The 26,744-nt window shown below is 40.9% G+C and overlaps 1 protein-coding gene across 1 annotated transcript; it reads left to right on the top strand.

Annotated features, from left to right (window-relative positions):
* Nucleotides 1–816: 816 nt before the first annotated feature.
* Nucleotides 817–23,527, top strand: LOC144521571 (SITS-binding protein). The gene is made up of 10 exons (XM_078256128.1): nucleotides 817–1,287; nucleotides 2,838–3,009; nucleotides 13,755–13,962; nucleotides 14,251–14,401; nucleotides 17,080–17,277; nucleotides 19,640–19,908; nucleotides 20,050–20,186; nucleotides 20,777–20,898; nucleotides 23,023–23,202; nucleotides 23,354–23,527. Exons 1-10 carry the CDS (start codon nucleotides 817–819, stop codon nucleotides 23,525–23,527), a joined length of 2,082 nt encoding a protein of 693 aa, XP_078112254.1.
* Nucleotides 23,528–26,744: the final 3,217 nt, after the last annotated feature.

Here is a 26,744-nt window from a genome sequence, read left to right as displayed (position 1 = left end):
CAAGTGGAAGAATTATTAATCGCTGAAAATGTATGATTAACCTCTTGGTGAGTTTGATTAATAAGCCAATTAGATTTAACCAATTCAACCAAGCACACATTGCATGAAAACAGCACTGGTCTTAAATAGTCCCTGCTAAGATATCACTACACGATCAAATTTGGATAAGGCATTGCATTTGACGCCCCTGACCGTCTACCAAACCACCGGATGACAAGTCTCCACAGTCTTTGCGCACGGAGAGCGCACGGAGGGTTTTGCAAGCACGCATGGGGATCCCTCCCTTCGAGGCTGTCCGTGGCCTCCTCGCCCGGCGGGCAGTTCCAAGACTCAACCAAACCCCCCTGATCCCACATTTCCCTCTCTATACCTTTCCTCTGAAGAAACAACCCGGCGTTACGTCAGAAAGTGCAGGGCAAGCAAGACAACGTCTTAGGAGCTATTCGTAGGCATTGCTGCCAAACCCGGCTTGGGGCTGCTCACGAGCTCACTGCAGCCAATGCAATTTACAAATGAAACTCTTTTAAAACAGCAGCAGTATGTGGTAAGTCACTTATTCATTCATGCTGTTTTATTTCCTCGTTGGGATTTTTTTTTTTGCTCACAGCTTTCTTCACATGACAGGTCTTTGTTGCTGGCACAATTGCGCAAAAAAAAACAACAAGAGTGTAAACGGTGTACAGATAAAGAGTAGGCTGGTTTGCCCTGTAGCCTCACTGAAAACACCATGACATGATGAAGCAACAGAGATTTTTGACGCACAGAGATTTCTGCAGGATTTTTTGTGTTTGATTCTTTGCTGATCTCATAGACAACATGCCCCACGCTCGAAATAGGAACCCTAGCCCCATCCCAGAGGTAACATGGGACACGGGACTGAAGGAGATGAACGAGACCTGGAAAGGAGCTATAGCCTGTCTCGGGGTGGCCGTCTTCTTTGTTATGACCATCGGGATCATATATTGGCAAGTGGTAGACCAGCCCAACAAAAACTGGATCCTCAGGGGGACTTTTAGCGGACTGATCTGGGAGAGAAGAACCCACTCGCTGGTCATACAGACCCTGGCGGAGGACAATACATATGTGGAGATAGATGTGGGGAACGTAGGAAACCCCGACATCGAGGTTCCATTCGTGAGGAACCTGTGCTGGCTGAATAAAACTGAGTTCTGCTATACATGGGACTCGGTGGCCGAAGTGAAGATCTCGCTGGAGGTGAATGAGGAGACGGAGACGGAGTGCTACAGTATGACTTGGGCGCCGGTGCACTGTCATGTTGAGCTGAAGGTAGGGTTTCTCTCAATGTGCATTCAAGAGCCAGTCGCACTAAACACAGTCAGTCTTATCAAAATGGCATTTTACGCACAATGTGATGCGCAAAAAGCAGTGTTGTACTTGGAACTTTCATGCCTCAATTAGTTTACTCTGTGTTAATTGGCATGTGATCGTGCATGGCTGTTGTGATATTGGTGCACAATGTAAAACATATATTTGAAGAATCCCCTGTTCACTTTTAAAATCTAAAAACACAATATAGGCCTAAAGCGTTTTTTTCTCATACAAATACACTTTCAAGTGTTTTATATTAGTGGTCTACCTACATTTGATTTTTAACCACCACCTGTTTATGTAAAATTGTGAAATCACAAGAGACTGCATTAAAAGTTAAATAAATGGCTCAAAAACAGGCATATTTGCAGTGAACTTTGGTGTATATAATCCAATCCCATAAATTACTTGGCTCAAATGATTCAACATGATTCAAAAATACTGCAATTTATGTTTATTTTTATTGTAGTTTTAATTTCATTTTGTTGGATTTGTTGAATTAAATTTCTAAAACTATGATATATTATTAAATAATCTGAAACAATCATGGCACTTGAGTGACTCTGAGCTGACGTGATGTTGTAGACCAAAACATCAGTTTGCATGATTCCCTCAACCTTTCCCTCTCTGCAGCCCTCAATATGACTGCACTGATTAGACTGCATTCATGTTCAATCTGCCTTGTCACAGTTGTTACGTTTTTTTTGACATGCACAGTACTTACTGTACTTTCCCCCCAGCTTAATTATCAAAGGCTTTTAACCATTGGGATGTTTGGGGAGGTTAAACTGTCCCCACTGGAACATTCCTTGCCATAACTCCCTGTCATGTGGCGCGACAGCTCACAGAAAATTATTAACTCGCCTTTATTTTTGGAAATTTCCAAAATCCTTCCCAGCGCCTCTCAGGTGATTACTTGGCACCTGTTTTCAGACTCCTTAGCAGAGCCCGGATTGGCTGATATGAAATAGGCCTAAATGGGCAGCCAGTTTGCGCATTTGCCCCCCGCGCGTAAAGACGCTTTGAGGAAGGACAAGCTTTCTTTCTTCAAGACAGTGTCATGTGCCAGCCATCTCATACCGCCCTGTGCCCTGCATTTCTGCAGTGAAGTAACAATAACTTGCACTGACTGTCAAATATTAGATCCATCCACACTCTAACACATCAGATACATAATGTGATAGCATTGGAAACATTTAAATTACAGTCAAATTCACCTTATGTCCACTCATAAATTAAATGTACATTCATTATTTACTTTTAAGTCTGCTTAAAACATTTAAGTTATCTTATAAACAATTCTTCTACCATCTCGTATCTTTTAACTCTCAACTCTCCCTCTCAATTTTGTATGTATTTCCTTTTTTTTAAAGTCAATATCAGTTTCATATGTTTTACTGCTGTCTTCGCTTTGTCTTCATTGTAATGTAAACCTTTCCCTACCTCTTTCCTTTTCTTATGTGTCTTTCGGTCTCACACTGTTTTTGTGCACATGTGCATCCTTTCAGGACTGCTTTTCCATGACCAACGTGTCCTGGTACGGCGGCGCCAGTGTCCGGGGTCAGACATGGCCGATAAATGATCAGAACGCCACCATGCAGCCCTACATTGTGAGTGATCTTAAGGACAATCCCTCTGGCTTTGGCTCTGCCCTGGAACACTACTTCCTGGGCTCATCAGGTGAGAGGTCATTGTTGCAATGAATCTGTTGCATCAACTGAGATTTACTGTGCGTGGGGACTTGAGCTCTCATTAGCAAAACTGGAGTCATAGTTCTTCTTCACACCTTGGTCTGTTACAATAAGAGAGACATTTTCCATTCTTTCATGTGAAACATTGTCAGCTGTTTTTTTTTTTTTCACACTTGACATTGGTGCAGGGTTAGCACAAGGGATTGGGAAATCTGACCCCACATCAGCGTGTATACGATGTGTGGCGTGAATCCCAGGGCGTGAGGGAAGCCCTGTGGATGTTGTGTTTTCTTACCACCCCCCTCATGCACGTGTTTGTTTGTGCTTGAGCTGAGAAAAATGCTTTGACCGCCTCCAAACCCAGCATCCCCAAAAGAACACACACAACTGACTGGATAGGAGGTCCATCCCACTAATAGCATGTAACACAATACTGTCTGTGGCATCTCAGTTTATTAATTTAGAGATTAGACTACAAAGGGAAGTAAACCACCTTTAGCATCTTAAATTAACTCTTAGGGATACCAGGGTAATTGCCTTTTGTTTCTATTAAAAGGGAAGGTTGGATGAGGGCCTTGCTGACTCTTATAACTCACCAGGTTATTTTGGGGGTGTTAGATTTTATCCTGGGGCATAGGGGGGAGGCATGGACCACTGGCAGATGTGAATGGTTAATGTGACTGATGAGGAACGTGTGTGTGTGTGTGTGTGTGTGTGTGTGTGTGTGTGTGTGTGTGTGTGTGTGTGTGTGTTTTTATGTGGTAGTGTGTATTGTATTATGTAAGTTGTGTGGAGTTTGCTTACTGAGCTGCGAACCAATCTTTATTTTTGAAAGATTTCACATAAATATATTTTTACAACCAGACATTTCAAAATCCCATTTTCATCACATGCACACTGCAACATGTACTCCCCCCCACTATTCCTAATACTGTTTTATTGACTGTCAGTGTTAGGGAATCCTGTGCATGTGTGCTTGTATGTATGTGCTGTATGTATGTATGTATGTATGTATGCATGTGCGTGGGTGTATACGTGCGTGAGTGTACGCATGCGTGCATGCATGCATGTGTGCGTGCATGCGTGCGTTCGTGCGTGCATGCATTCATGTGTTTGTGCGTGCATGTGTGCATTGAGTAACTACAAATTTACCAACCAGCGTCTAGATCAGGGCGAAAGGTGTGACATCAGTCAATGAGGTGACACAAACAGTCATCTATTATGACTTCACTGATTGTTAGCAGCAGCCTCACACAAATTCATTTAGATACTGACTGAAACAAATGCACACATGCACATACACCCATACACACTTTGGGATGTTATGTAAACCAGCGGCAGGCATAAAGAGTGATATGACTTCAAACCTTTTCCACTTTGTGAGAGGACAGCAGTTATTGTCAGGACCCTGTAACCTTTTGTTTGTCCGTTTAGCTTTGCACAGAGAGAAAAAAAACACACACAGATGAGATGAGATCCCAATGAGAACAAATGTTTGATGTTGCCAAGTAACCACTCACAGACACACACTTAACATAGCCCCAAACATAGCAAACTGATGCTCAGCAATGACAGTGATGCTTATTGGAGCATTAAAGGTATATTTAACATGATATCTTACTTTAAAGTTCAAGGATGTTTTTGTTTGGCTCTTCGATTTACATAATGTGCCTCAGAGAGAGTCGTTTTTCACAACTGGACGTATTGCAATTGGTACTTGGATGCTTTCCTATTCCTAGGAACAGTGGGAATGGTTTTAATGACTTTGTTGGACTGTCTTTCTTCCCTCATGCATGCAGTTCATGAGTTAAAAATTAAAGAGACCTAACAATGTAGGCTGTCATGCTTCAGATTTGGCAAATATATTTCATCACCACTAACAAAGGGTTTAACCATCAGACTTGTAGGGGCCAATGTTGCAGGTAGAAAAGTGCTATTTTCTTGGACTGCAGTGAGGGGTTTTCACTGCACTCGTTGCTTCTGTGCACCTCCTTAGACCACTGCATACTGCAAAAAGGTGTAACCACCCTTTATACTCAGGCAACAAGTTTTGATATATGTGTTACCTTGAATAAATCATTGATGAAATCCTGTATTTTTAAGCAGCTCCAGGCTCCTGCAAAATAACCACACGCATCTGTGCTCTTGTCCACATCAGACTGGTTGGACCACCATTATTTCTCCTTACCTTAATCCAAAAACATCAGAATATCAGACAGCAAGAGCTGCATTTGCCAGTCTCCTTTTTCCAACAGCTCTGACAAAACTAGCACGTGAAGCATCTCATTTTAAAATGCAATAGATGACTGTGGCTGTGACCAACAGCATGATGTGGTAAAGTCATAACTGTGTTATTGTTGTGGGACAGGAAAAAATTACAGCAGCTTTTATGGAGAAAAACAATCCACTGTTATGTGTGGATAGTAAACAGGATCATTATGGCAAACTGTGGGTTTATGCAACCGTGTGAAGGCTTAATCAGATTATTGCTTTGTTCCTAGTTTTGGCAGCGAAATGTTATTATTTTTGCATGTAAACCAACCAAATCTAATTGAATGCAGAACTAAACAAAAATCACTTACAGCACGTAAAATAAAGACAACATCAGACTCAGCTTTATTTGCCAGGTATGAGGACACATACAAGGAATTTTGCTTTGGATTATACATTGCTCATAATGTGCTTACTCATACAAAACAAACAAAAACAAATATATACACACTATTAACAGAAACAAAATAGACAGGGTGAGGCAGTAGTGCAATGAAGAGTGCAAAGTGTGCAGGAGTAAAATTATTTTGATAACTTATTTTAATTATGGAGCATAGTGCAAAGAATGCTGGAATAAATAAGTATTATGTTATTATATAAGTATTATATTACAATATGAACAGCTCTGAAAGAGAATGATGAATAAATATTAAGTGGAACCAGTAAACAGGTGCAAAACTAATTTTTATTTTATTTATTTTTTTATATAGACTGAATGTAATTTCTAACCATATTTTTGGTTAATTGCGTTTCCAAGTAAAATTGTAGAGAAAACGCCATGACTGGGCTTTCAATATGTCTACCAAAGTGAACAAGCCCCTTAAAATTGTCACTCTATATTTGTATGCGAGACCTTCATCTCTCAGTCAGTAATATCTCCTCTCAGGAAAAGTTGCTTTGAACACCAACTCTCTGCACTGCTTTTAACCAGATGAGAGGAGCTGGATTGACCATGTTTGATACTAACCCAATTGTCATTCATTATTATGATTCTCCCCCCCCATTTCTAAATTAGTCGCAGGTGTGCTTCGTCAGTGTCAGTCGGGTTAAAATAGAACTGTGGTATATTTGTTTTGCTCAAAAAAGATTCATGAAAGGCACCACTCCATTGATAATAGAAAAGTAAAAGAGTCACCCCATGTTTGATCATTTGGGTGAATTCTATTGATAATTAACGGACTAACAAATTTGCGCTTCTGCATAAAGCCTCCATCGGAGCTATGATGCCGCCTTTGTTGCTGAATTGCTCTCTGGAAAACAAACATACTGCAGTTTTGGTGCGATATTAGGCTTCACAGCTCTGTAAGCCCACTGACTGTTGTGTATGTATGGGAGCTGACTCTAGTTAGTCATAGGAGCACATTATCAACGTGGTAGGCAATATGGAGCTGTGACTGACGTTACTAAGCTAAGAGGACTCCTGGGGACGGTTAAAGAGCAAGACAGACGGACTGAAACAGAACAACAGAGCAACAGAATAACTGTGTACTGTAATAGTTGATATTAAATAGAACCAAGAAGAGAGAGCAAAGGGTAGCAAAGTAAAGAAGAGTTAGAAAAGTAAAGCAGAGAGACAGGAGAGAAAATATATGCAGCTGTGCCATAGAGTGACATTTGAGAGTGTTGCCAACTGGAGGAACTTGTCATAGCCCCACCTGTCTTTATCCATACAAAAAAACAACTGGGCTAGTAAGGACAGATTAGATATCACTGAAGCTACATCCTGCATGAAAAACACAACAGGGGACTCTCATGGAGAAGTTGTCCCAACGCTTTACGGGCTTTTTGCTGGAAAATAATGTGTGCATGTGGTCAAATCACATGACAGTAATCAGGGGCTGACTGTTGGCTTGATACAACACTGATTAACCATTACAGTAGTTGACAGGGACTCTGTTGTGGCTCTGCGGTGTTCATTGAGGGTCAGTATTTGAAATGAAATTGTCCTATATGAATTGTAGATATTCAAATAATTTAATTTACATAGGGATCAACATTTTCTCAATATTTTAGTTCTGATCCACTTCATTAAATTGCAGCTATTTGTTCATTTAAATTCACTACGTTGTTGGTAAAAAGAATAAAAAAAATAAATAAAAAATACATAGACATACACAGTGTCAATGTAAGCTTTAGTTCTGGCTATTTTATAACTGTATATATCTGAAGACACATGATCTTTTTCTCAATTCAGGGATTAGAAATAAGTAAATAGTTGTGTTTTTGAAATGAGCGATATAACATTCGTTACCAAATAATTGGTAATTTGTGTGTCCAAGTAATTTTTCCACACACAAATAATTGCATTAATTTGAATGCTGATTTTAGATTAGGTATCATCCTGTTTGAGACATTAGCACACAATGAGCAGCATTTGTTTTTTTTTAACCCTCATACGTTTCATATTTGAAGGTTAAAAAAAAAGTATATAGTCAAAACATGAGTCAAAAATGTCTTGTTCTTTTAATGAGCATTTCCATGCTCAGAGGGCCTCATTCACATGCAGATACAGTATGTTTACATCAGACAGCTAACTTGGCTCTAGTCAACGTTTCTGGAGAGATCCTTTGTTTTCACAGGCGGCTGTTGTAATAAGTGAGTGTAATAACTAACTTTGACATCACCTAGCTCTGGATCTAATAAAAAATAATTTATTTAATATCTCTTATGTTTTTTTTCCAGCCGACTTATAAGACTTGACAGCATCTCCTTAAGATATCAGACCACACACGCGTCTATATTCTTGACGTTCCACTTCTGGGGATTGCTCCGGTGCGGAAGGGAATACCGCTTTCTTTGTGTTGGAATTTTAAATTTGGTGGATTAATAAGGACGATGTTAACTGTTCCTCAGATCTCTGCAGCGTAAATTGAGACAGCTGGCTAGACTATCCGTCCAATCTGAGTTCTCTCTCGCACAAGTATTTTTGCAGCGGCTCCGTGCTGAGCTTAGTGCCGCCCATAACAATTGTGATTGGTTTAAAGAAATGCCATTAAACCAGAGCACGTTTCTCTCCCAGCCTGGAAAAAAAATTAACAAAGCCCACTATGGCCACAGCAAGACCCACCCTACGAAGCAGCTTGATTGGTTGGGGTTAAGCATTTGACCTTGAGGGGTTAAGGTTAAGATAGCCAATTGGTCAGGGGATAGGACCTGTACAAATGGGGTTACGTTACCTTGCGTAAGCATAGCCAATAAGTGCTATTGAAGGGCGGGTCTTGGAGTGGGATTCGTATATCGCATCCCAGAATGCTATGCAGACTAGCCAGACCCTCCTCTGCTCCACAGCATGTGGATGGTCTGGCAAAGCGAGACCACACCCACGTATATGTGGATACGCATCACCTCGCTCTCTTTGTCTCCGATCTCTCCATTGTTCGCTTAAGCATCTTTTTTTCTCTCCCCTTCGCCTCACCATCTCCCACCCCTTTTGCTGCATTTCTATCTCTGACTCAATCTTTCCATGTGGGATTCAAAGAAATTAAACTTTAATGCTCCTGCATTAAATTGTTGTTAGGTCTCTTGTAGGGAACCGGCCAAGCACAACACACTGATAGGGATAAAAGTTATGTAACAGTCACAGATTGTCCCCCCCCCTTTCAGATAATGATACTCAGCTTTATTTCATACAGAACCTTAAAATGACAAGGATGAAAGCAATAAGTAAAACTGCATTTCCATTATGGTGCTTAATGGTGAGCAATAGTGAAGAAAATAACCACAGACAAAAGGATTTGTCACTGGAAAGATTTAAAAAAGGTAAGTTAGTAAGTGGACATTTCGTCAAAAGACCCTACATTTTCACTTCTAGACCTTTTAAATGCACAAAGTAAAGGCATGGTAGCCTGAATACCAACACTTACGAAAACTTAAAGGTTTATTACCAAATAACAGTTGGAGTGGAAGCTTGATGTCTTCAAGGTTTTTTAGGCCAAGGACCCCCTCAGCTGAGAGAGACTGAGCAGGGAACACACTACATATTGTATAAAATTTAGTTGCGTATTAAACTGGGCCTAGACTAATGTGTAGGGTGGCTTAAAGCCTTCATACATACCTTTTTAATGGTGCATACAATAGTAAGTTATTAAAATAAGACATTTATACATAATTTTTGTTAAATATACATGTAGCACAGTGAATCCTTAGGCTTAATGCATCTGTGGATGGCTACCTTACCTACAGGCCAGTAAGCGTGTCATCAATGAGTGCATTTAAAAACAAATCACAAATAGGCAGATGTATCTCTAATATGTTGGACTCATGTTTGTGAGTATTTCCATGCATATTATCTTTAGAAAAAAAAAAACTCAATAACTTCGGACCCCCCCTGCAGTAACTCTGAGGACCCCCTAAAGGTTCCCAGACCCCCTGTTGAAGAGCTCTCAATCAACAGGTTTCTCTGAATAGCTCCTGGTTGAGTATTTCCTTAACCTTTTGTTTGTCTTTATGCCACCCCAAAATCACTGAGTCACATATACAGAAATAAGTGCCCAAACAATTCCACTTGCATGTTGAAACAAAGCTGCCCCTGTGTTACTCAATAGGTCACCAGGAGGTCCATGGGCAGCTGCCCTGAAACCATGACTCTCCCAGACAAGTAAAATAGGAAACACTTTAACAATCACTCACTTAGCCAACTGAAGCTTTGTTAAAAGCAAGCTGTCATCTCCTGTATGAGAGGGCTACTGTATATATGAAAAACATCTCATGAGATTTTCCACAGTAAAACTCCTAACTAATACATTCCATCAAGGACAACAAGCAAGAGACAGAGAGAGAGACTCTTAAACGGAGCGTTGATACGACAGCGCCTGTCCACCGATGTAATGTCACTACGCATCAGCTCGTTCACAGCTCCGTTTCTTATCTTTAATACTGATCTACATTTCACAAATGATCTGACAAAATTTCTTTATATAAAAAATCAACCAAAATCTAATAATAAAGTTGTCTGAAAACATTGAAAAAACTAAATTATTAAATGAAACTTTAACTGAGACTATTAGGGAAGAGAACAAGTGTCAGGAAAGGCTTTGACCCAAATGCAGTTAAGAGGTAATTTATTAACAAAAAGAGTCTTACACAAAGTCCTCAGGAAGGTAGCCAGGCAGGAACAAACAGAAAAAAAAACAGAACCCACAACAGGAAAGATCAGCACAGTACACAAAACCAGACTCCACAACAGCACAGCGACATCCAACAGAAACCACAGCAACAGAATAACATGAGCCAACACCAGACAACGGCAACACAGAGACTAAATAAACCAGGTAACGAGGACTAACAAGGGACAGGTGACACTAGGCTGGGCAAACAGGTGAAACACATTAGGGCAATCACAAGGGAGGGAAAACTAAAGACAGGAAGTAACCTAGACAAGACAAGGGAGACAAGACGGACTTCAAAATAAAACAGGAAACAGAACAAAATCACAATCATGACAAAAAAACTTTTATATTACATCAAAGCATTTGAGTGTGGGGTCTTCTTGTCTGATCTATTTTTACATTTGTGATATTTGTACAGAACACAGCGTCTCACACTTGAAACAATGACGCTGATTGATTATAGGAATGGAGCAGAGAAAGTCTCTTTAGTGTTTCATCATTTTTTTAATAAGTGGAATTGGAAATGTACTACCATGGCAAGATCCCAGTTTTGTAGCCATCAATTTCTTGAGGTTGGGCACAGAAACTAAGTTTCCATTGTTAAGGAAATGCATGCCTGAACACACACACACACACACACACACACACACACACACACACTTACACATAAACACACACACGCACACACACACACACACACACACACACACACACACACACACACACACACACACACACTTGCACGCACACACATAGCTAGGGTTTGAATGCACCTTTTATAACCCCAGTCAGGTCTGTACGTGTGTGCAGGTGTCATAAATAACAGTATAAATATGACAGGTAAAAGAGTGTAGCCCATCTGGTCCACAGCAGCAGGGAGTCAGGCGGCAGCATTTTCCACCCAGACCAGCCACTCTCCGAGGGCCTCAACGCCACATTAAAACCTTCCTGACCCATCAGAAGGTGCATGGGGTCACCTCCACTGCCACCTCCAAACATTCAGCTCAGACTGAGCGAGAGGAAGTGCAGAACCTTTATGGTCCTATAAGTCCTGCTCTGCTTTTCTTGGAAGTCTACAGTTTCCCATTAAAGAAAGTGAGTGTGAATGTGTGTGTGAGAATGCACAAATGTGTGTGAAGAGGCGATCCAAGGTTGCTTGATTTGTGTGTTCGCTCAACAGCTGTAAAAAATCATTTGACAAATGTGTGTGTCAAATGATTCAAATCTGCCCAATAAACTTCATTCATTTTTACCTTTGCCTATCTGCTGCTTTGAAGGTGAGCGGATATGGTCGCTCAGGCATATAATTTTGCTTTTAAGAGCTAGTGGAAAATATTTCGGGGGAAGCTTGGAGTGTTTAAGGAATTGTTCTAAAAATAGGGCGTCCCCAACTTTGCTTCCCCTTTAACTCCTGTGCACCCTACCTTGGCTGTAACTCAAGGCCTCAAACCTGCTTCACTTTCTTTAAATAACATGTATGTATTCTGTACAGCTTATATAACAAGATAATAGAAGTACATTTTTTTTTTTTTTTTAATCAGGAGTTCCTCTCCCGTTCTGAAAATGCATACATGCGTACATGCAAAGTGCTTTAAGTAGAACTGTATAAATACATCAAACTGGATTTAGGTTAATTTAACATTCAAATCTGCATGTTTAGTCAAAGATGGAATAAAAGGTACAGCTATTTTGGACCAGATTTCCCCATTTCCTTGAGTCCCCGCAATGTCATTTTCCATACAACTTAAATATGACTTAAGAAGTCATGCTTGCAAACTTAAACTTCACTTTCCACCCTGTGTGCACTTTGGTATAACACACTGTTTGCAGCCTGCTGTATCTGCACATCATTCTACAAGGCTGCTCGGTGTCTGGTGTACTCTGGTCGCCTCTATTTCCACTGCCTGCATTCCACTTCCATCCTTCCATAAAGCTATAACATTTTCACCGCTGCCCCACTTTCTACGCCACTATATATGTACATTATTGACATGCGTGGCTTCATGTCACTTTATTTTTCTTTTCTTCTATTCTTTATTAAAAATTAATTTCAGCGATTTATCAGTTGTGGTTTGAATATATAATGGTCTTTGTAGCAAAAATCTACATTTATCTGCCATTATGAATCTATAACAAGCAGTTGGGAGGTGACCTAATACCTTGTGAGGGGCAGCTGAGGAGTTACTAGTATCTCTTTGACATTATCCGTTGCAAACACGTGAAAATTACCCTGTGGTTGAAGGCTCTTCGCTGGGCTTTATGCAGTACTTGAATACTGAAACTCTGAAACTATTAATCTGATTATGGACCGGTACGTGAATATCCTGGTCCCTGCCTGCCAGAGAACAGTAAGACCATTGAAACTAGAGAGGGTGACTGAAGTGAGCCAAGCTCTCAGCCCCAGTTCTCAGACTGCCTGCTTTGGAAACAGGTCTTGCACCCTAATCTGGTCATTGATCAACTCCCAAATCCCAGTTTGGCTACTTTGAGGAGATTGTGTAAAAACTGGAGCGAGGGGGGGGGGGTTGTCAGAACCTGGGTTGAAAGCTCTGATTGATACTGGCTGGGTTCTGCGGACCTGAGATGAGACAGACCCATAGTAGTCCGTAGTGCGGAGAGGAAGGTAGAGCTGGGAGGGAGAAGGTAGGAAGCAGGACGGGTGAGAAGTGTTGAGGATGGGGGGTATGGGTAACCTGAGAGGGACAAGGCATTCCTTACAGGGCAGCTACATCTGCGGACACAATTATCTGCTTCACCTAATCTTATCATTTAACACGGCATCTGAAAGGCTGCATATACGTACAGTGGGAGAGAAAAACGAGATTTTCAGAAGGCTTAAGTTGACTAATTTAATCGCAGGTGTTCTCCTGAGCTCTTCTTCCATGCTGGTTTTGTCACTGAGATTGATAAGAGACGTGCTCTGGAGTAGAACCCTGAAGAAAAAAATGTTTTCATCTTCAATGTGACTTTGGATATATATCCCAGACTTCTCTCATTGACGTGCAGTGTAACCTACTTAGAAGTTGCCAGCAGTCCCAGGGTAAACTCACCTAACCGCATACTGCTATATCTCATTCTAGGGAGTGTTTTTCTCACATCTGAGGGGAAGCAATATCAACTAACACAGTCCACACTCTACCTCCCACAACACTCCATCCGTCATCCTGGTTTCAGTATCACTATGTCATATAAGAGGAATCTGCAAAGGACCGTCTCATACAGTGCTTTTTATTGCTTTACATCATGGCCCACCTTATATCTATTTCAAGTGAGATATTATATAATCTGTATCTCTGAGTCTGTGAAGCAACAATTGTAATGTAATGCCCTCTCCCGTCTGATTCCCACCATGCAGGTGTCGCGGTGCTTGTATCTCCTGATACTCCCCTGCAGCTGGGGGTGGACAGCAGACAGCAGTTCTGCCTGCAGTCGCTGCCCAGTATGGAGCGTCTTCCTCTGCAGTACACCGTGTGCGTGGCCCACAACGTGAAAGCTGCTCACCAGGAAGCGGTGCAACAACTCTTCCGGCACAGCAGGGAGCTGCCCAACATGAACGCGCTGTGGTTAGTTCAGTTTAGATCAAGATTAGTGGCGATTTGGTTGTCAGAAGGGGAATTCTGTGAAATACCAATAAGTAGAAAAGTGGTGCATCTGTGGCAAACTGAAATTTTGTGGGTATTTAGGGAGTCATAAACTAAAGTCCATCCAGGTTCTTCAGAGCAGCAGGGTCTGTATGATGCCTCTATGTGTGTGTGTGTGTGTGTGTGTGTGTGTGTGTGTGTGTGTGTGTGTGTGTGTGTGTGTGTGTGTGTGTGTGTGCGTGCATGCGTGTGTGTGCGTGCGTGCGATAGGCTGCCGTTCTGGAAGCTGCTCGCCAATGTGGATTCAGGGCCGAAGGTGGAGAGGGAGCTGAGGACCTTCACTAATCGTCTGAGAAGACACCAGCTGGGGGAGGGAGTCATCAGCCTCAATGAACATTCCACCACCCTCCTCTCCGATATGGTACGTGCTCTACAGTTCGGTCTCTACACCAGCTTCAAAATCTTTAGCAGACTGGGGAATCTTTCAAAGGCAGACCTGCTCTGGAGGCACAGAAAAATACCTCACTTGGTTGAGTTAAACCTCACAGAGGCAGAGCCAAATATTCATAGTGTTATGTTAGATTGAAGCTGAGTGAAGATGGCAGTCATGTAGGTAATAACACGAAGCGTAATGTCCATCCTACCACGTGAAAAAAAATTGATTTAGCTCCAACGTAGCATCCCATCTTTTACTTCCTGTTAAACTGTGCGTCTTTAATGCGCTTTACAGAATCAAAGTGGGAACAATTGTAGATAAAAGATATCCTCTTGGTTCAATGTTCCCTCTTTAGATTATGCCCAATTCCAGTATGAAATGCATACATTCAGAAAGTAAGGTTCCTTTTCACTGATCCTTTCACACTATATTTTGAGATCAAATATTTTTCTTTTTCTAATCCTCCTCTTCAACCATCTGGGCTGTGAGGCAGGCGAGGGTTCATCGGTCAGAGGCTCAAAACTGGTCAAGGATAGACATGAAAGAGTTTTCTTAAGTGGATCTCCAGAGCGCAGGAGACAGGCGGGGAGCGAAGGAGGGAGGACAGGTTCACAGAAATGTCATAACGAGAAAAAGAGATGGTTTAGGGCTTCATGCCTTCATGCAGTGCTGGCCACACTTCCCTGCAGGCCACTTTTTAAATGATGTCTTAAAACTTGAAAATGTGATATATCATGCTCACTAATACATTTCAGGTATTCTAAACTGGTAAAAAAAAAAAAGAAAAGAAAAAAAAGAAAAGGGAGGTGATGTTTATCATTGGTTCACATTTATACAGTTACTTGAAAAGTCCTTGAAAGTTGTTGGGAACTGCCTGGAAACAAGACCACAAGGACCACTGTCAAGTGGATCTAAGTCAATACCCAGTGATATTCCATTACAAAACAAATATAGCCGAGAGAGTACAAACAGAGACCCTTACTGATCTCAGGTTGCTCTGAGTGTGGTAACCGTAGGACAGCGAAGAATTGGGTGTGTTGGGATTAGAAGGGATGTGAGCCAAGATTAACTTGACCAGGTGATCCTGACACCAGCTTGATGCTGCGATCTGACCTGGACCATGCAACAGAAGAGGAGGCCGAGGAGTTTTACACAATCTGTCCATCAGAGTGGTCGGGTTTATTATATACATACACAACGCTTACAGTATGCTCCCATTACTAATTCACAAGGTATGAAAGGATTAAGAAGAGAAAATGGGAGGAATAACACGTCAGTTGGAAATGGATGGAAATGGATGCCATTTTGTGAAGAGTTTCCCTTACCCACAAGTTTTCAAAGATATTAAACACCAATTTTGCCCAGTTCCCCTCTATAAATGCCATAAAAAATCAGCTAAGTGTACAGTGCTGCATGGAAACTTATGGAACTTGTAGTTGTCCATGAAGTGTAGGGCTCTACAGAAGTGTGACCGACAACAATGATCCTCTGTAAAAACTAGGCTTCTCTTTTACTCCAGTTTTTACAAGTATTCATACATTATCAGTCACACCACACCCTTTCTTTTCCAGTATTGGTAGTAGTTTGGAATTGCAGGCATTGGAAAATGTGGGTTATTATTAAGTTTGCCTTGTTTCAAAAGTTATTCCCGAAAAGCTAAATAATGCAGTGTGCGCAAAACTAGTGTTAATAATAAAAATGACAAAATGCTTGCCTATGTTTTGGTCTTCTTTGTGTACATTTTTTGTATTTTGTTGATTTTGTGGAAATCAAATTCAGGGAATAAGCAGAATAAAATGAATTATAAAAAACAAAACAAATTGCTTACATAATAAGTGCTAATATACCCTTTCTTCCCACAGCTGGTTCACCTCCTGGGGTCAGTCTTTGTATTCCTAGAAGGTTTTGTTTCACAGTTATGTAACCTGAAATCTCTCTTTGTCTTTACCATGTAAATTCCAAAGGATTATAAAATAGATTAAAGGGTTTTGGCAGAGGTCATATTGTCACAGCTAGTTTACAAAGTCCACATGGAGAGATCAATGTGTCAAATATAAAGCCACTGTTCCTAATATAAAGCTGTTTAACATACCAGTTTATCAACGTTTGATTACGTTAACGTTAACGTTAACATTAGTAAATCAAATTGTATTAGAATTATTTAGATGCAATATAGGCAGCTATTGATTCAATTACTGTTAAATGATGCTGGTATTAGGCTTCCTTCCCAATGCAAAGTGTTGACATTTCAGGACAGTTGTTTTGTTTTTGTTTTTTGACGTTTCATTTATTCATTTGCAAACCAAGTCCAAAAACAAAATACATTACATACAGCACAGTTAATCATTAGTTACTGAAGAATATTTCCCTCTCAAAGGCATGAGCTCCTTCCTGTGAAATAATTCTAATTCTAATTATATACACAGCATATGCTATATAAATATACTATATGCATAGCATATAGCCTAAAAAGGAAACAAAACAAAAATGAACAAAATAAGCAAAACAAAAACACTAGCAACAACAACAAAAATGTTATAAATAATCATAATGTCGCACGTCATTTTTCTTTTTTCTTTTTTTCCTCTTACCCCAAACACCCCCCCCCCCCATCCAACCCTGTTAATATAGTTATCACAGTGTATCTCTCTGTCCCTCTGCAGGACCATGACTACCTCAACAGCAGGAAAAGGGGGATGTCCAAGAGACTGACCAGGGACCTGCCACTTGTCAAGCTTCTTAACATTTCCATCACCCTGTCACCTTTCCTGGGCGTGGACACGATGCAGTTCCACACCTCCCTCATGGACGGCACTGAGGCCTACTGGCTCAGTCTCCCCTCAGCCCCTCAGGGAAAGCTGGTGAGACCTGAGTGGAGCTCATCATCATCCTGGAAAGCTTTTAGCTGTGTTCACAGTCCTCTGCATGTTTACTTTTACCCAAGGGTTCTCTGATTTCATTCTGGTTGTTCAGAGAATTTCCCCCCTACAAAGTAAAGAACTCCACTTCCTTTACATTGTGATTGGTCCATTCACAAAAAAAAACATACTCCATCACTAAAACATTGAACTTTCCTCAAATTATGAGAACACGCTACTCTTTATAAAAAAAACAGAATGTTTTCCAAAGTGAACACTTTCCATCTGCCTTGCAGCCTGTCTCCGTTCGCTACACTGTTAACCCAAATTAGTTGACTTTACTAGAAATTTGCGTAGAAACCTGTCTAACTTTTTATACAAGGTGAAATTTAACAGGTCAAGTTGTATTAACACAGAGCTGGAAGTTGATGCAGTAGACGAATCAAGTTTGCATTAGTAGTCATTACTAAAAATCATTAGTAGACATAAATGATTTCTTTCTGGAGTCATGTTGTCTAAAATAAGCATGTTAAGTTAAAGCTTTAGTGCATAATTTTTTTATTTTAATGAACGTCCGTAATGAAAGCCATTGCCAAATGAGTTGATACAAAGCTATTTAAGACTATCAGCTCCACAGAACTCTCTCTGGGCCCTATCTTGCACCCGGCACAGCGCGGCACAAAGCCTGACGCAAAGCCCGACGCAAGTGTCTTTGCTATTTTAAGACCATCCAGCGCCCACGTTGTTTAACTAGCGCACATGGGCGTGCTGGTCTTACAGGGAGGTGTGTTCAGGTGAATTCTTAGCCTATTGTTATCTTGAGGCAGCGGGAAGTGATCGCACCATTGACCATCAAAAACCTGGTCTAAATCAATAACGCAGCATTTCATTGTTATTTTAACAGCAAATGAGTAAAATGTGCCTAAGCTTATAAACAGCACGCACACACTATGCTTGTTACACACACACAGGGAAGCACAGCAGCACACAAACATGCAAAAGATTACAAATAAAAAATATTATGGTGAAAATCTGCAATCATAATAGCAATGCGTCAAGGTACAAACGCGCCTGGCTTTTAAAAGGAATGGGAGATGACCTTCTGATTGGTTTATTGCATGTTACGCCCAAAACACACCTATGAATTAATGATTAATTAATTACACTAAGTACAACCCTTTTGAACCATGCGCCCGGCGCACGGACCGATTTTTCCACCGTCAAACTAGCAAAAGGGGATTTGGACATGCCCTAAACGCACCTGCGCCATGCGCTTCACGCCGTGTGCTTAGATCGTTAAAATAGGGCCCTCTGTGTTTCTCAGTTATGTTCAGAAACTGGTGTCATCCGGCGACTTTCGCGTGCAGAAAATCGAGTTAAGATAATTACCTTTCCATCATGTTTTTTTAATCCTCCGTGTCCTCCTTGGCTACTAGCAACTGTGTGGAGAAGGGGGGGTGATCACCGAAGGCTTGTATCATGTGGACGCAACGACAGTTTAATTGTCATTACTTAGAATGCCTCATGGGGAAGACAGAAACTAAGCACTGTAGCTTTAAAACCAAACAAACAAACATTAGGCTATTAATCAATACAAAATAAATATTTATTTTCCTTTATGACAGTATAATTTTAAGAACAATGTATTCAATACATTTGTTCCAAATAACAGAAAGACAAACAATACACATTTAACATTGTAGTTCTCCAATGCGTTGTCCTGCATGGAAAGTTTCATTCTGAAGACAGAGTCACTAGTTTCCAACCTGTGTACGTATCTCTGAACACTTTGTCACTACCCAGACCCCAACAGTCTGGGGCAGTTGGCCGGCTGGGTCTCGGTCATGGTACAACAATAAATGTAGATAAACATGAGCACTAAATCAACCATACACAACTAAAACCCAGATAACATAAATGCACACCCAAAACAGTAACAGAACATTATTAAAACACACTTTAACCAGGACAGAAACCGTTCAGAACATATACTGTTTTCCCATGAGCCTTTGCGTCACTTCAGCATAGAACACTTCAAATGACCCCGCCCCTCCCATACAGGAACATCCTAACATCCTTCGTTATCTCTGCTTAATATGATCTGTGCACTGCATACTTAAGCTGATTATTACAAACAACTAATGTAATTTAGTAATAAATATGTTTTTAACAAAATATGAAAGAACAAGTAGTGACCACTAAAAAGTTGAATTACAACTAAATCTGGGTTTACAGTGTAGTTGCAGTTTGATAAAAAAGCAGAGCAGTGTGAACATGGCCTAATGCAGAAAACATGTCATTGCAACAGCAAGGCCACTGTAGTTAATAATTAATTATCAAGATAAACTCTACTCCTGTTCTTTAGATCCCTGTGATGAGTCAGTGGCGAGGAAAGTTCTGCGTAAAGCTGAACATCACCAACCCAGGAGCAGTGAGCTGGTTCCTGGACAGGGTGGGATCCCTGGAGGCCCATTTGGGGATGGAGTATGTCATGCTGGAGGGGGGCGAAGGGAATCTGTTTGAGGAGCAAGCCCTGCGACCACCTCAGGATCTCGCTGGAGACAAGTACATCAGCCTGATGGCCGACCTGGCGACAAGGATAGGAGACTCCACCATCATAACAGCAGGGACACGGTAACACCATGCATCTTCTCTTGTTTGTATGCTCCATCAACAGTCATTTTACCCAATAACAACTGCCACTGGTTATAGAGAGGGATCTTTTACTTTTTGAGATTATTCCTTCTGCTCATTGTGATGCTATGTGTGTCTCAGGTCGAGCCATAAGCCTCTGTTTGTGAGGATGACCCCATTGCAGTCCGACTGGAGCCCAATGGGCCTGAAGGGCATCATTCCCTCCCTGCTGCACCACACTCTGCTGGGATACAACTTCCTCATTCCTGATGCAGTAGGTAATACCACAGCCTATGGGTCATTTTTCTCTCCTCTAATAGGACATTGGGCTGAGGGAGACAACTCTGTAACTAAACAGTTTAACTGAACTTAGCTAAGTTTTGCAAAGTTCACTCACCACTTCTCTCTTTAGGCTATACAGTTCCCATTGTCCACGCTTCTCCATCCGGGATCTCTGATCCAAACATCACTTTTCCTCCTTTTATGCAGCGCAAATCTGCATATAAGCAGTGCAAGCTGCTGGTTGCCGTTTTCAGTACGATTTTTTAGGGTTGTCCAACTGCCAAAACTCCAGTCATTATTGACCAGTTGTTAAGTCTGTTGTCTTGTGTATTCACTAGTCTCAAGGTTATGCTTTTTGCTGAGGGCGAAGACTAAAAGATTTGTACAAGTTGTAAGAATCAATCTTTACATGTGGTTTGTCAAGTCTTTTGCAGGTTTGTGGCTAGGTTTGTCCCAAGCTTCAGAATGGGACTTCCCAAATCACCCCACTCACATGTCCATATCCTCCTGGATATTTACAATCTGCCAATTTAATTGTTCTTAATTTTCTCTACCCATCTCTCTCTCTCTCTCCCTCTCTTTACAGGTGGCTCTCTGTCTGGAGACCTAGTCACAGATGAGGAGTTGTTCATCCGTTGGCTGGAAATCACAGCCTTTCTCCCTGTTATCAGCTTCCACACACCACCCTGGGTCTACGGAGAGGACCGGGTAAACAACTACAATTTGATTTAAAAAAACTACAACCAAAAACACATTACAAAGCAGTCAGATCCTCTTTTGTGGCCACCCTAACACACTCTAACCCAGCATCTATTTCCTCTTGAACACACTTTGGCCCACCCTGCAGCCCCAAGGCTAAAAAGCTGTCATTACATCTGCCTCATCCACATTAGAAATGATTATAATAGGAACAACAAAGTAGGTTCACATTCTTGTCCAGACTTGGTAACAAGATTTTCACTTGTGAAGATATAGAGTGGAGAGATTAAGTGAAGTGATGTGTGAATGCTGCCAATTAGGGAAGTGGGAGATTATCCTTCTTTCTTGCAGAGTGGTTAAGTTTGCTTATGCAAAGAGGCAAAAGAGGGAGAGTTTATTGACCCAGCAGCCTCGACTCAGTTTTGAGGGTCAGCACTGAAAAGTTCCCACCGATGTGTTTGGCAGGGGAGCATGAGTGCTGCTGAGACCTGGTCTATCAAAACTAAGACCTAAAACCCTGTCCCTCTCCGCTGGAAATCAGGAATGCACTGTTCACCGTGCACGGCAGGAAAACAAAGCCTGCGATCTCAGAGAGTCCGGTGACAGATATTGATACTTTTAAAGACTCAGGTTTGAGAACAGAAAAGCATGTGATGCCTCGCAAGAGGGTTAGAGCTATTTCCCCCCCTCCCCTGCCCCTTCTTCTCTCAGTAGGAGCAACTGCCTAGCCCCCTCCCGACATCACCTGTGGTTACGAGTCCATCTGTTCTGAATTACAATCACTCCTCTAGATTTATGGCTCACCCTCACTCTCAAGAGCCACTTCAGCAGGAATGATAATGAATTTGAGGACAAGTCTTGGAAAAATACTTTATTGTGCAATTAAGATTTCCATGAGTAATTGACAAGTATGACAGAGTGGGAGTGATCAACTGCAGCAAAATATATTGGTTGTGACTTGTGTTGCGTGACAAAGATAAAAATAGGCCTTTTGGACAGCTAGACATATGACAGCAGCAATGGTTTCCATTTTGGTCTTTCGCCAGTCCTTCAACTTATACACTCAGATGAAGTGAGACAGGGAAGAAATTTTAGAGGGGACTGAACTGCTTCATTAAACATGATGAATTGTCTTTTTAATGGGTGTGTTACTATAGTTTGAATGTGGCACACCTTTATTTTCCAGAATGTGTCGTAGACAGGTCACAACAGTGACCGCATTGGAATCAAATAGCAATAAAACCTCAACCCACACAAATGCCTGACTTTTCAATTAGAGAAAGATCCATTCAAACCCGGGCTGTGACTTTGAGCTCATTCCTACGAATGTTCTCAATTCCAACTCATAAAAAGATTTTTTTTTTCTAGATGCGGTCAAGTTTTTTTTTTTTTTTCATTGGCCACTGTAGAGGATGTGACCCTTCCAGGAATGCTAAAGTAGTTTGGACAGAGGGAGACAGGAGACAGACTTGGACAGTGTTGGACCGCTAAGTCAACACATGAGCTGAGCTTAAGTTCTGTCTGTATATATAATAGTATTTGATTTGAGATGATTTAGTTAAGGAAAATTTTTTGGTTTTAGTTTCTCAGTTGCACTAGATTTCTTGAAATATATATGGATAATACGGTAATAAAATACAAAAGTGGTTCTTTTGAAAATACAGCTCAGACAATGACTCTATATAGACTACTTCATGAGTTTACTTTTATCAGCTGGTACATGGAAACTAGATTTTTTTTTTTAAGATTCATTTTTGGGCATTTTAGGCCTTTATTTTTTAATAGGACAGCTGAAGACATGCAAGGGGAGAGAGAGGGGGAATGACAGGGTTAGAGGAGTTAGCCTCTATATATGGGCGCACACTCTACCAGGTGAGCTACCCAGGCACCTAAGAGAGATAGATCTTTATTGTTATTGCATGTATTTATACAACGAAACACTGTTGGAGCAATCCAATGTGCAGCATTCAAATAAGAAACAAAATATATGCACATGTATGCACACTCACACCTAACATATAGGGAGCAATGAAAAAAATAAAAATATTTTTACAAATAGATTATTAAATTCCCAATTGGTGTTACTGTTATCCTCATTATGTCCATGCTCCTCTCTCCATTGGTGATCCATAGGTGCTGAACCTAACACGGGCCTACATAGCAAAGCACCAGAGGGATGTGGTGCCACTGATAGAGAAGTATGCAGAGGAGTGGCAGATGACGGGAAACCCCATCTACCGGCCCATGTGGTGGCTCAGTCCCAGTGACCCCATGACTTTCACCATTGATGATCAGTTCCTAATTGGAGACGAGGTGACTTAATGATGTTCCGATGGGAAGGGATCGAGTTCCCATCTACTTGGCATCTGATAGTGCTATGTGCATGAATGTAACGTGATGTCTCACTAATTAAGTGTACAATCTCCCTGTCATCTGAATTTACCAAAGTGATGTGTGTTTCCAGGTCCTGGTGGCACCGGTGGTGGAGAAAGGGGCAGTGCAGAGGGATATTTATTTACCTGATGGGGGCTTTCAGTGGCAGGACAGCCAGAACGCTCAGGTGTTCGATGGGGGGACGTTCCTACAGGACTACCCAGTGCCCTTGGAAGGGGTGGCTGTTTTTTTACGAAGAAGCTGAGTCATCCGACTTACCCTGTTAATGTTCTGAATCAAATTATTTTCTTTCTTTTTTTAATTACTCGTGCTGTTCTCAACTTGCACTTTTCCACTAAAGACCATTGACCCTGTCTCAAGGCTTGAGATGATATGTAGAAAGAGTTTTTATACCTGCACTTTACAGTTCAAAATGAGTTTTTTTTCTTTTGTGTCATTTTTTTCTCTTCTTTTTTTAAAATGTTAATCGGTTTTTACCTCTTGGCTGATTTGTTTCTGGACTTTTTGATCTATTCTGCCTGTTTTTTGTAAGTTCCGGAGAAATCTGTGCGTTTACATACTGCATTTCTACAGTCTTTACATTTTTAATCGCTGTCGGCTTTCTTGATAAGGAGGAACAAAGCAATCTGAATCTCTCAAGAAGACCAAATGAAGATATAGGAGGAGAAAGGACAAAGGAAAAAGGCTTATTGGGAGGAAATTAGCTGACAGAAAGCTTTGTACTGAGACTGGTGCACCAAGGTACCCTATGTGTTGCTCACTCCTTTGAGAGGCTTTTACTTGAACTTAGCAAGCCAACGGTTCAATGTTTTATGAATTTACCTCAAGTTATGGTTTTTCACTGCTTTACAGATTCATCAGACAACAACCGATCACCCCTTAGCACTTATTCTTAAAAGAGTTGTAATTTATCAACATACCACTCTGTTGGACATGTCTTAATGTCCCTTAGTACTGTAGGCCAGATGAATTTGAGGCCAAGCCACTGTCATTGTAACTCTGGCCATTTTTGAATTTAGATTAGATGTTAACTTTTTACTAGCTGTCGTAGGAGCTTTAAAATGGGCTGCTCATTTTTTCCTAAGTCTTTCTGATGTTGTGTTGATATGCTCTTTCATGTGTGAGTGCCAATTTATGTTCTGAAGAAAGCCTTGTTGACGACACCACAGAGGTTGAAATGAGAATTTAACAGATAGTTCGACATGTTGGGAAATACACTAATTTGCTTTTTTTCCGCTTAACTTACCTTAGCTTAGCATAGTGTAAAGACTGGAAACACAGCTAGCCTTGCTCAAAGCTAACAAAATCTGACTACCAGCACCTCACTAATTAACAATCTATATCTTGTTTGTTTAATTCATACTAAAACCAAAGTGTAAATGATGAATTGTGATTTTAAAGGGTAACTACCGTTTTTTTTCAACCTGGAGTCGGCAGCGGCTAAACAAGCTACAATGTAGCTAAGTTAATAGGGCAATTGTCCAGCTTGTTTTTACCTTAACAAAAGTGCTTGTTTTGCCACTGACAGGCTCAGATTCATATTCTAAGTGTCTGACAACATTATGGAAAGGATCCCTTCAGAGATAGACCTTTAAAACCTCTTTCTGTTCAAACAGAAACAGCTCTGAAGTCGCTAGCGCTAAACCCAACAGACTCCATTTAAGAAAGCAATACTTTTTTGTTGTGTTTATTTCAACCAAAACTAGAGTTGTAATGGTTGGAAAAGTGGAAAGAAGACCCAAAACGGCTTTTCATCGTTTTATTTTGTTTCTGTTGACTTTGAATGAAGTGTATTTTAGGATGCTAAAATTACTGTTTATTTACATGGAGTCTGGTGGTTTTTTTCGCAATTTCGCTGATGTTTTTATGTTTAAAAAAAGGATCTTACCCTTTAACAGGAAGGGCGACCTCCTAAGAAAACCTTTCCATAATGTTGTCAGACACTTAGACTATTAATCTGAACCTGTCAGTGGCAAAATAAGCACTTTTGTGAAGGTAAATACAAGCTGGACAATTGCCATGTTAACTTACATTGTAGCTTTATTTCAACCAAAACACATAGTTTAACGATTAACGTGAAAATATGTTGGCTCTATACACGCAAATATTATTGCTTTTTTTTAAATGCTCATATTGTGCTTTTTGGCTTTTCCCCTTTCCTTTATTGTGTCATATATCTTTTTGTGCACATTATAGGTTTACAAAGTGAAAAAGCCCAAAGTCCACCCCAAAGGGACTTACCATCTCCAACAGAAAACACTGTTCACAAACTGCTCCAAACAGCTCAATTGACCCTTCGCTAAGCCCCGCCCTCCTTAGTTACTGTTGCTACGCCTGACAAGCTTTTGTGCCTGGCACGTATATTATAGTATGTATGCACCGGTGTCAGACATTCCCAAGGAGATAATTAGTAATTTTTGGCGAACAGGTGAAATATCAGCGAGAGCAAGACAAAAGGGACTGCAGTATGCATTCGAGGGATATATCCACGATGTAATATGCAACCGATTAGAGAATAATTTAATCAAAATTGAAGCTAAACCCTATAGGTCCCAGCGCAAGCAGCAGCCGCCTTATACGCTGCTCATTCAAATGGAAAACACACAAATTGAGGAACAGCTATGTTCATGCACAGCAGGGTAAGTGAAATTTGAAAATAATCTAATAATTATAAATCAAACAGCTTATTCATAAATCTTGTGGAATAAATACAAGACATTAGCCTGACCACTTTGCAATGATAACATTCTCCTGCTTTTATTTTTAGCAATTAACAAAATACTGAAATATATTTTAAAGTATGTCAGTGAGCCTCCGTCTTGCCTTTAATCATCTTATTTTACGTTCAAATATATGCATTATGAACAAAGAACCGTCATTATTTCCAAGCAATGCTGTGCTGAGTTAGCTAGCTAGCTAACATTAGCGTGTTCTTGCCTTGGAGCAAATGTAGGTGTTTTTGTTAATCCTGTTGACATTTAGTTGTGAATGGGGCCTCCCACACTGCTTGATCCACACCCGGCATTTCTCCCCTTGGGTTTTAGGATTCGGGAAGGGAAAATATTCCACCACCCCGTCCAAACTTTTAGGTTACCGGGTATCAGATTTTCACAATCCATACGCACAACGCTTCGGCATGTTTCCCCTTCTCAAAAGCTTGACAGACATCCCGCTCCTAGTTACGGTTGCTAAGCCACGATTGGCCTGTGGCGGTTTTTGGGCGTGGCTTAGCGAAGGGTCAATTGTAGTCCAGCCTTTACTTCCGTGACAAACGTGCGTCACTTTGTAATGCTCGCCTAGCTGCTAGCACAGCACTTCCTCATGCTCTGCAACTGACTAGCTAGCAGTACTTACTGCGCATGTGCGACTCCCAACAAAGATGGAACAGAAGTGAGATGTCTCACTCTGTAGCTAAAACAGAGAGCTCAACACACAGGGTGAGAAGAGGAGCTACAGCAATG

This window comes from Sander vitreus, chromosome 8, assembly GCF_031162955.1.
Source record: "Sander vitreus isolate 19-12246 chromosome 8, sanVit1, whole genome shotgun sequence".
In the NCBI taxonomy this organism is placed as follows: domain Eukaryota; kingdom Metazoa; phylum Chordata; class Actinopteri; order Perciformes; family Percidae; genus Sander; species Sander vitreus.
Note: the sequence above shows the minus strand (reverse complement) of the source record. Positions and strands in the feature narration are given on the sequence as shown.

Bases quoted from the DNA above. Each gene is read 5' to 3' on its own strand.
- LOC144521571 (XM_078256128.1), top strand. From the start codon at position 817: ATGCCCCACGCTCGAAATAGGAACCCTAGCCCCATCCCAGAGGTAACA. The intron at 20,187-20,776 runs GTAATACCACAG...CTCTCTTTACAG, and splicing joins CCTCATTCCTGATGCAGTAG to GTGGCTCTCTGTCTGGAGAC. The intron at 23,203-23,353 runs GTGACTTAATGA...GTGTGTTTCCAG, and splicing joins AGTTCCTAATTGGAGACGAG to GTCCTGGTGGCACCGGTGGT.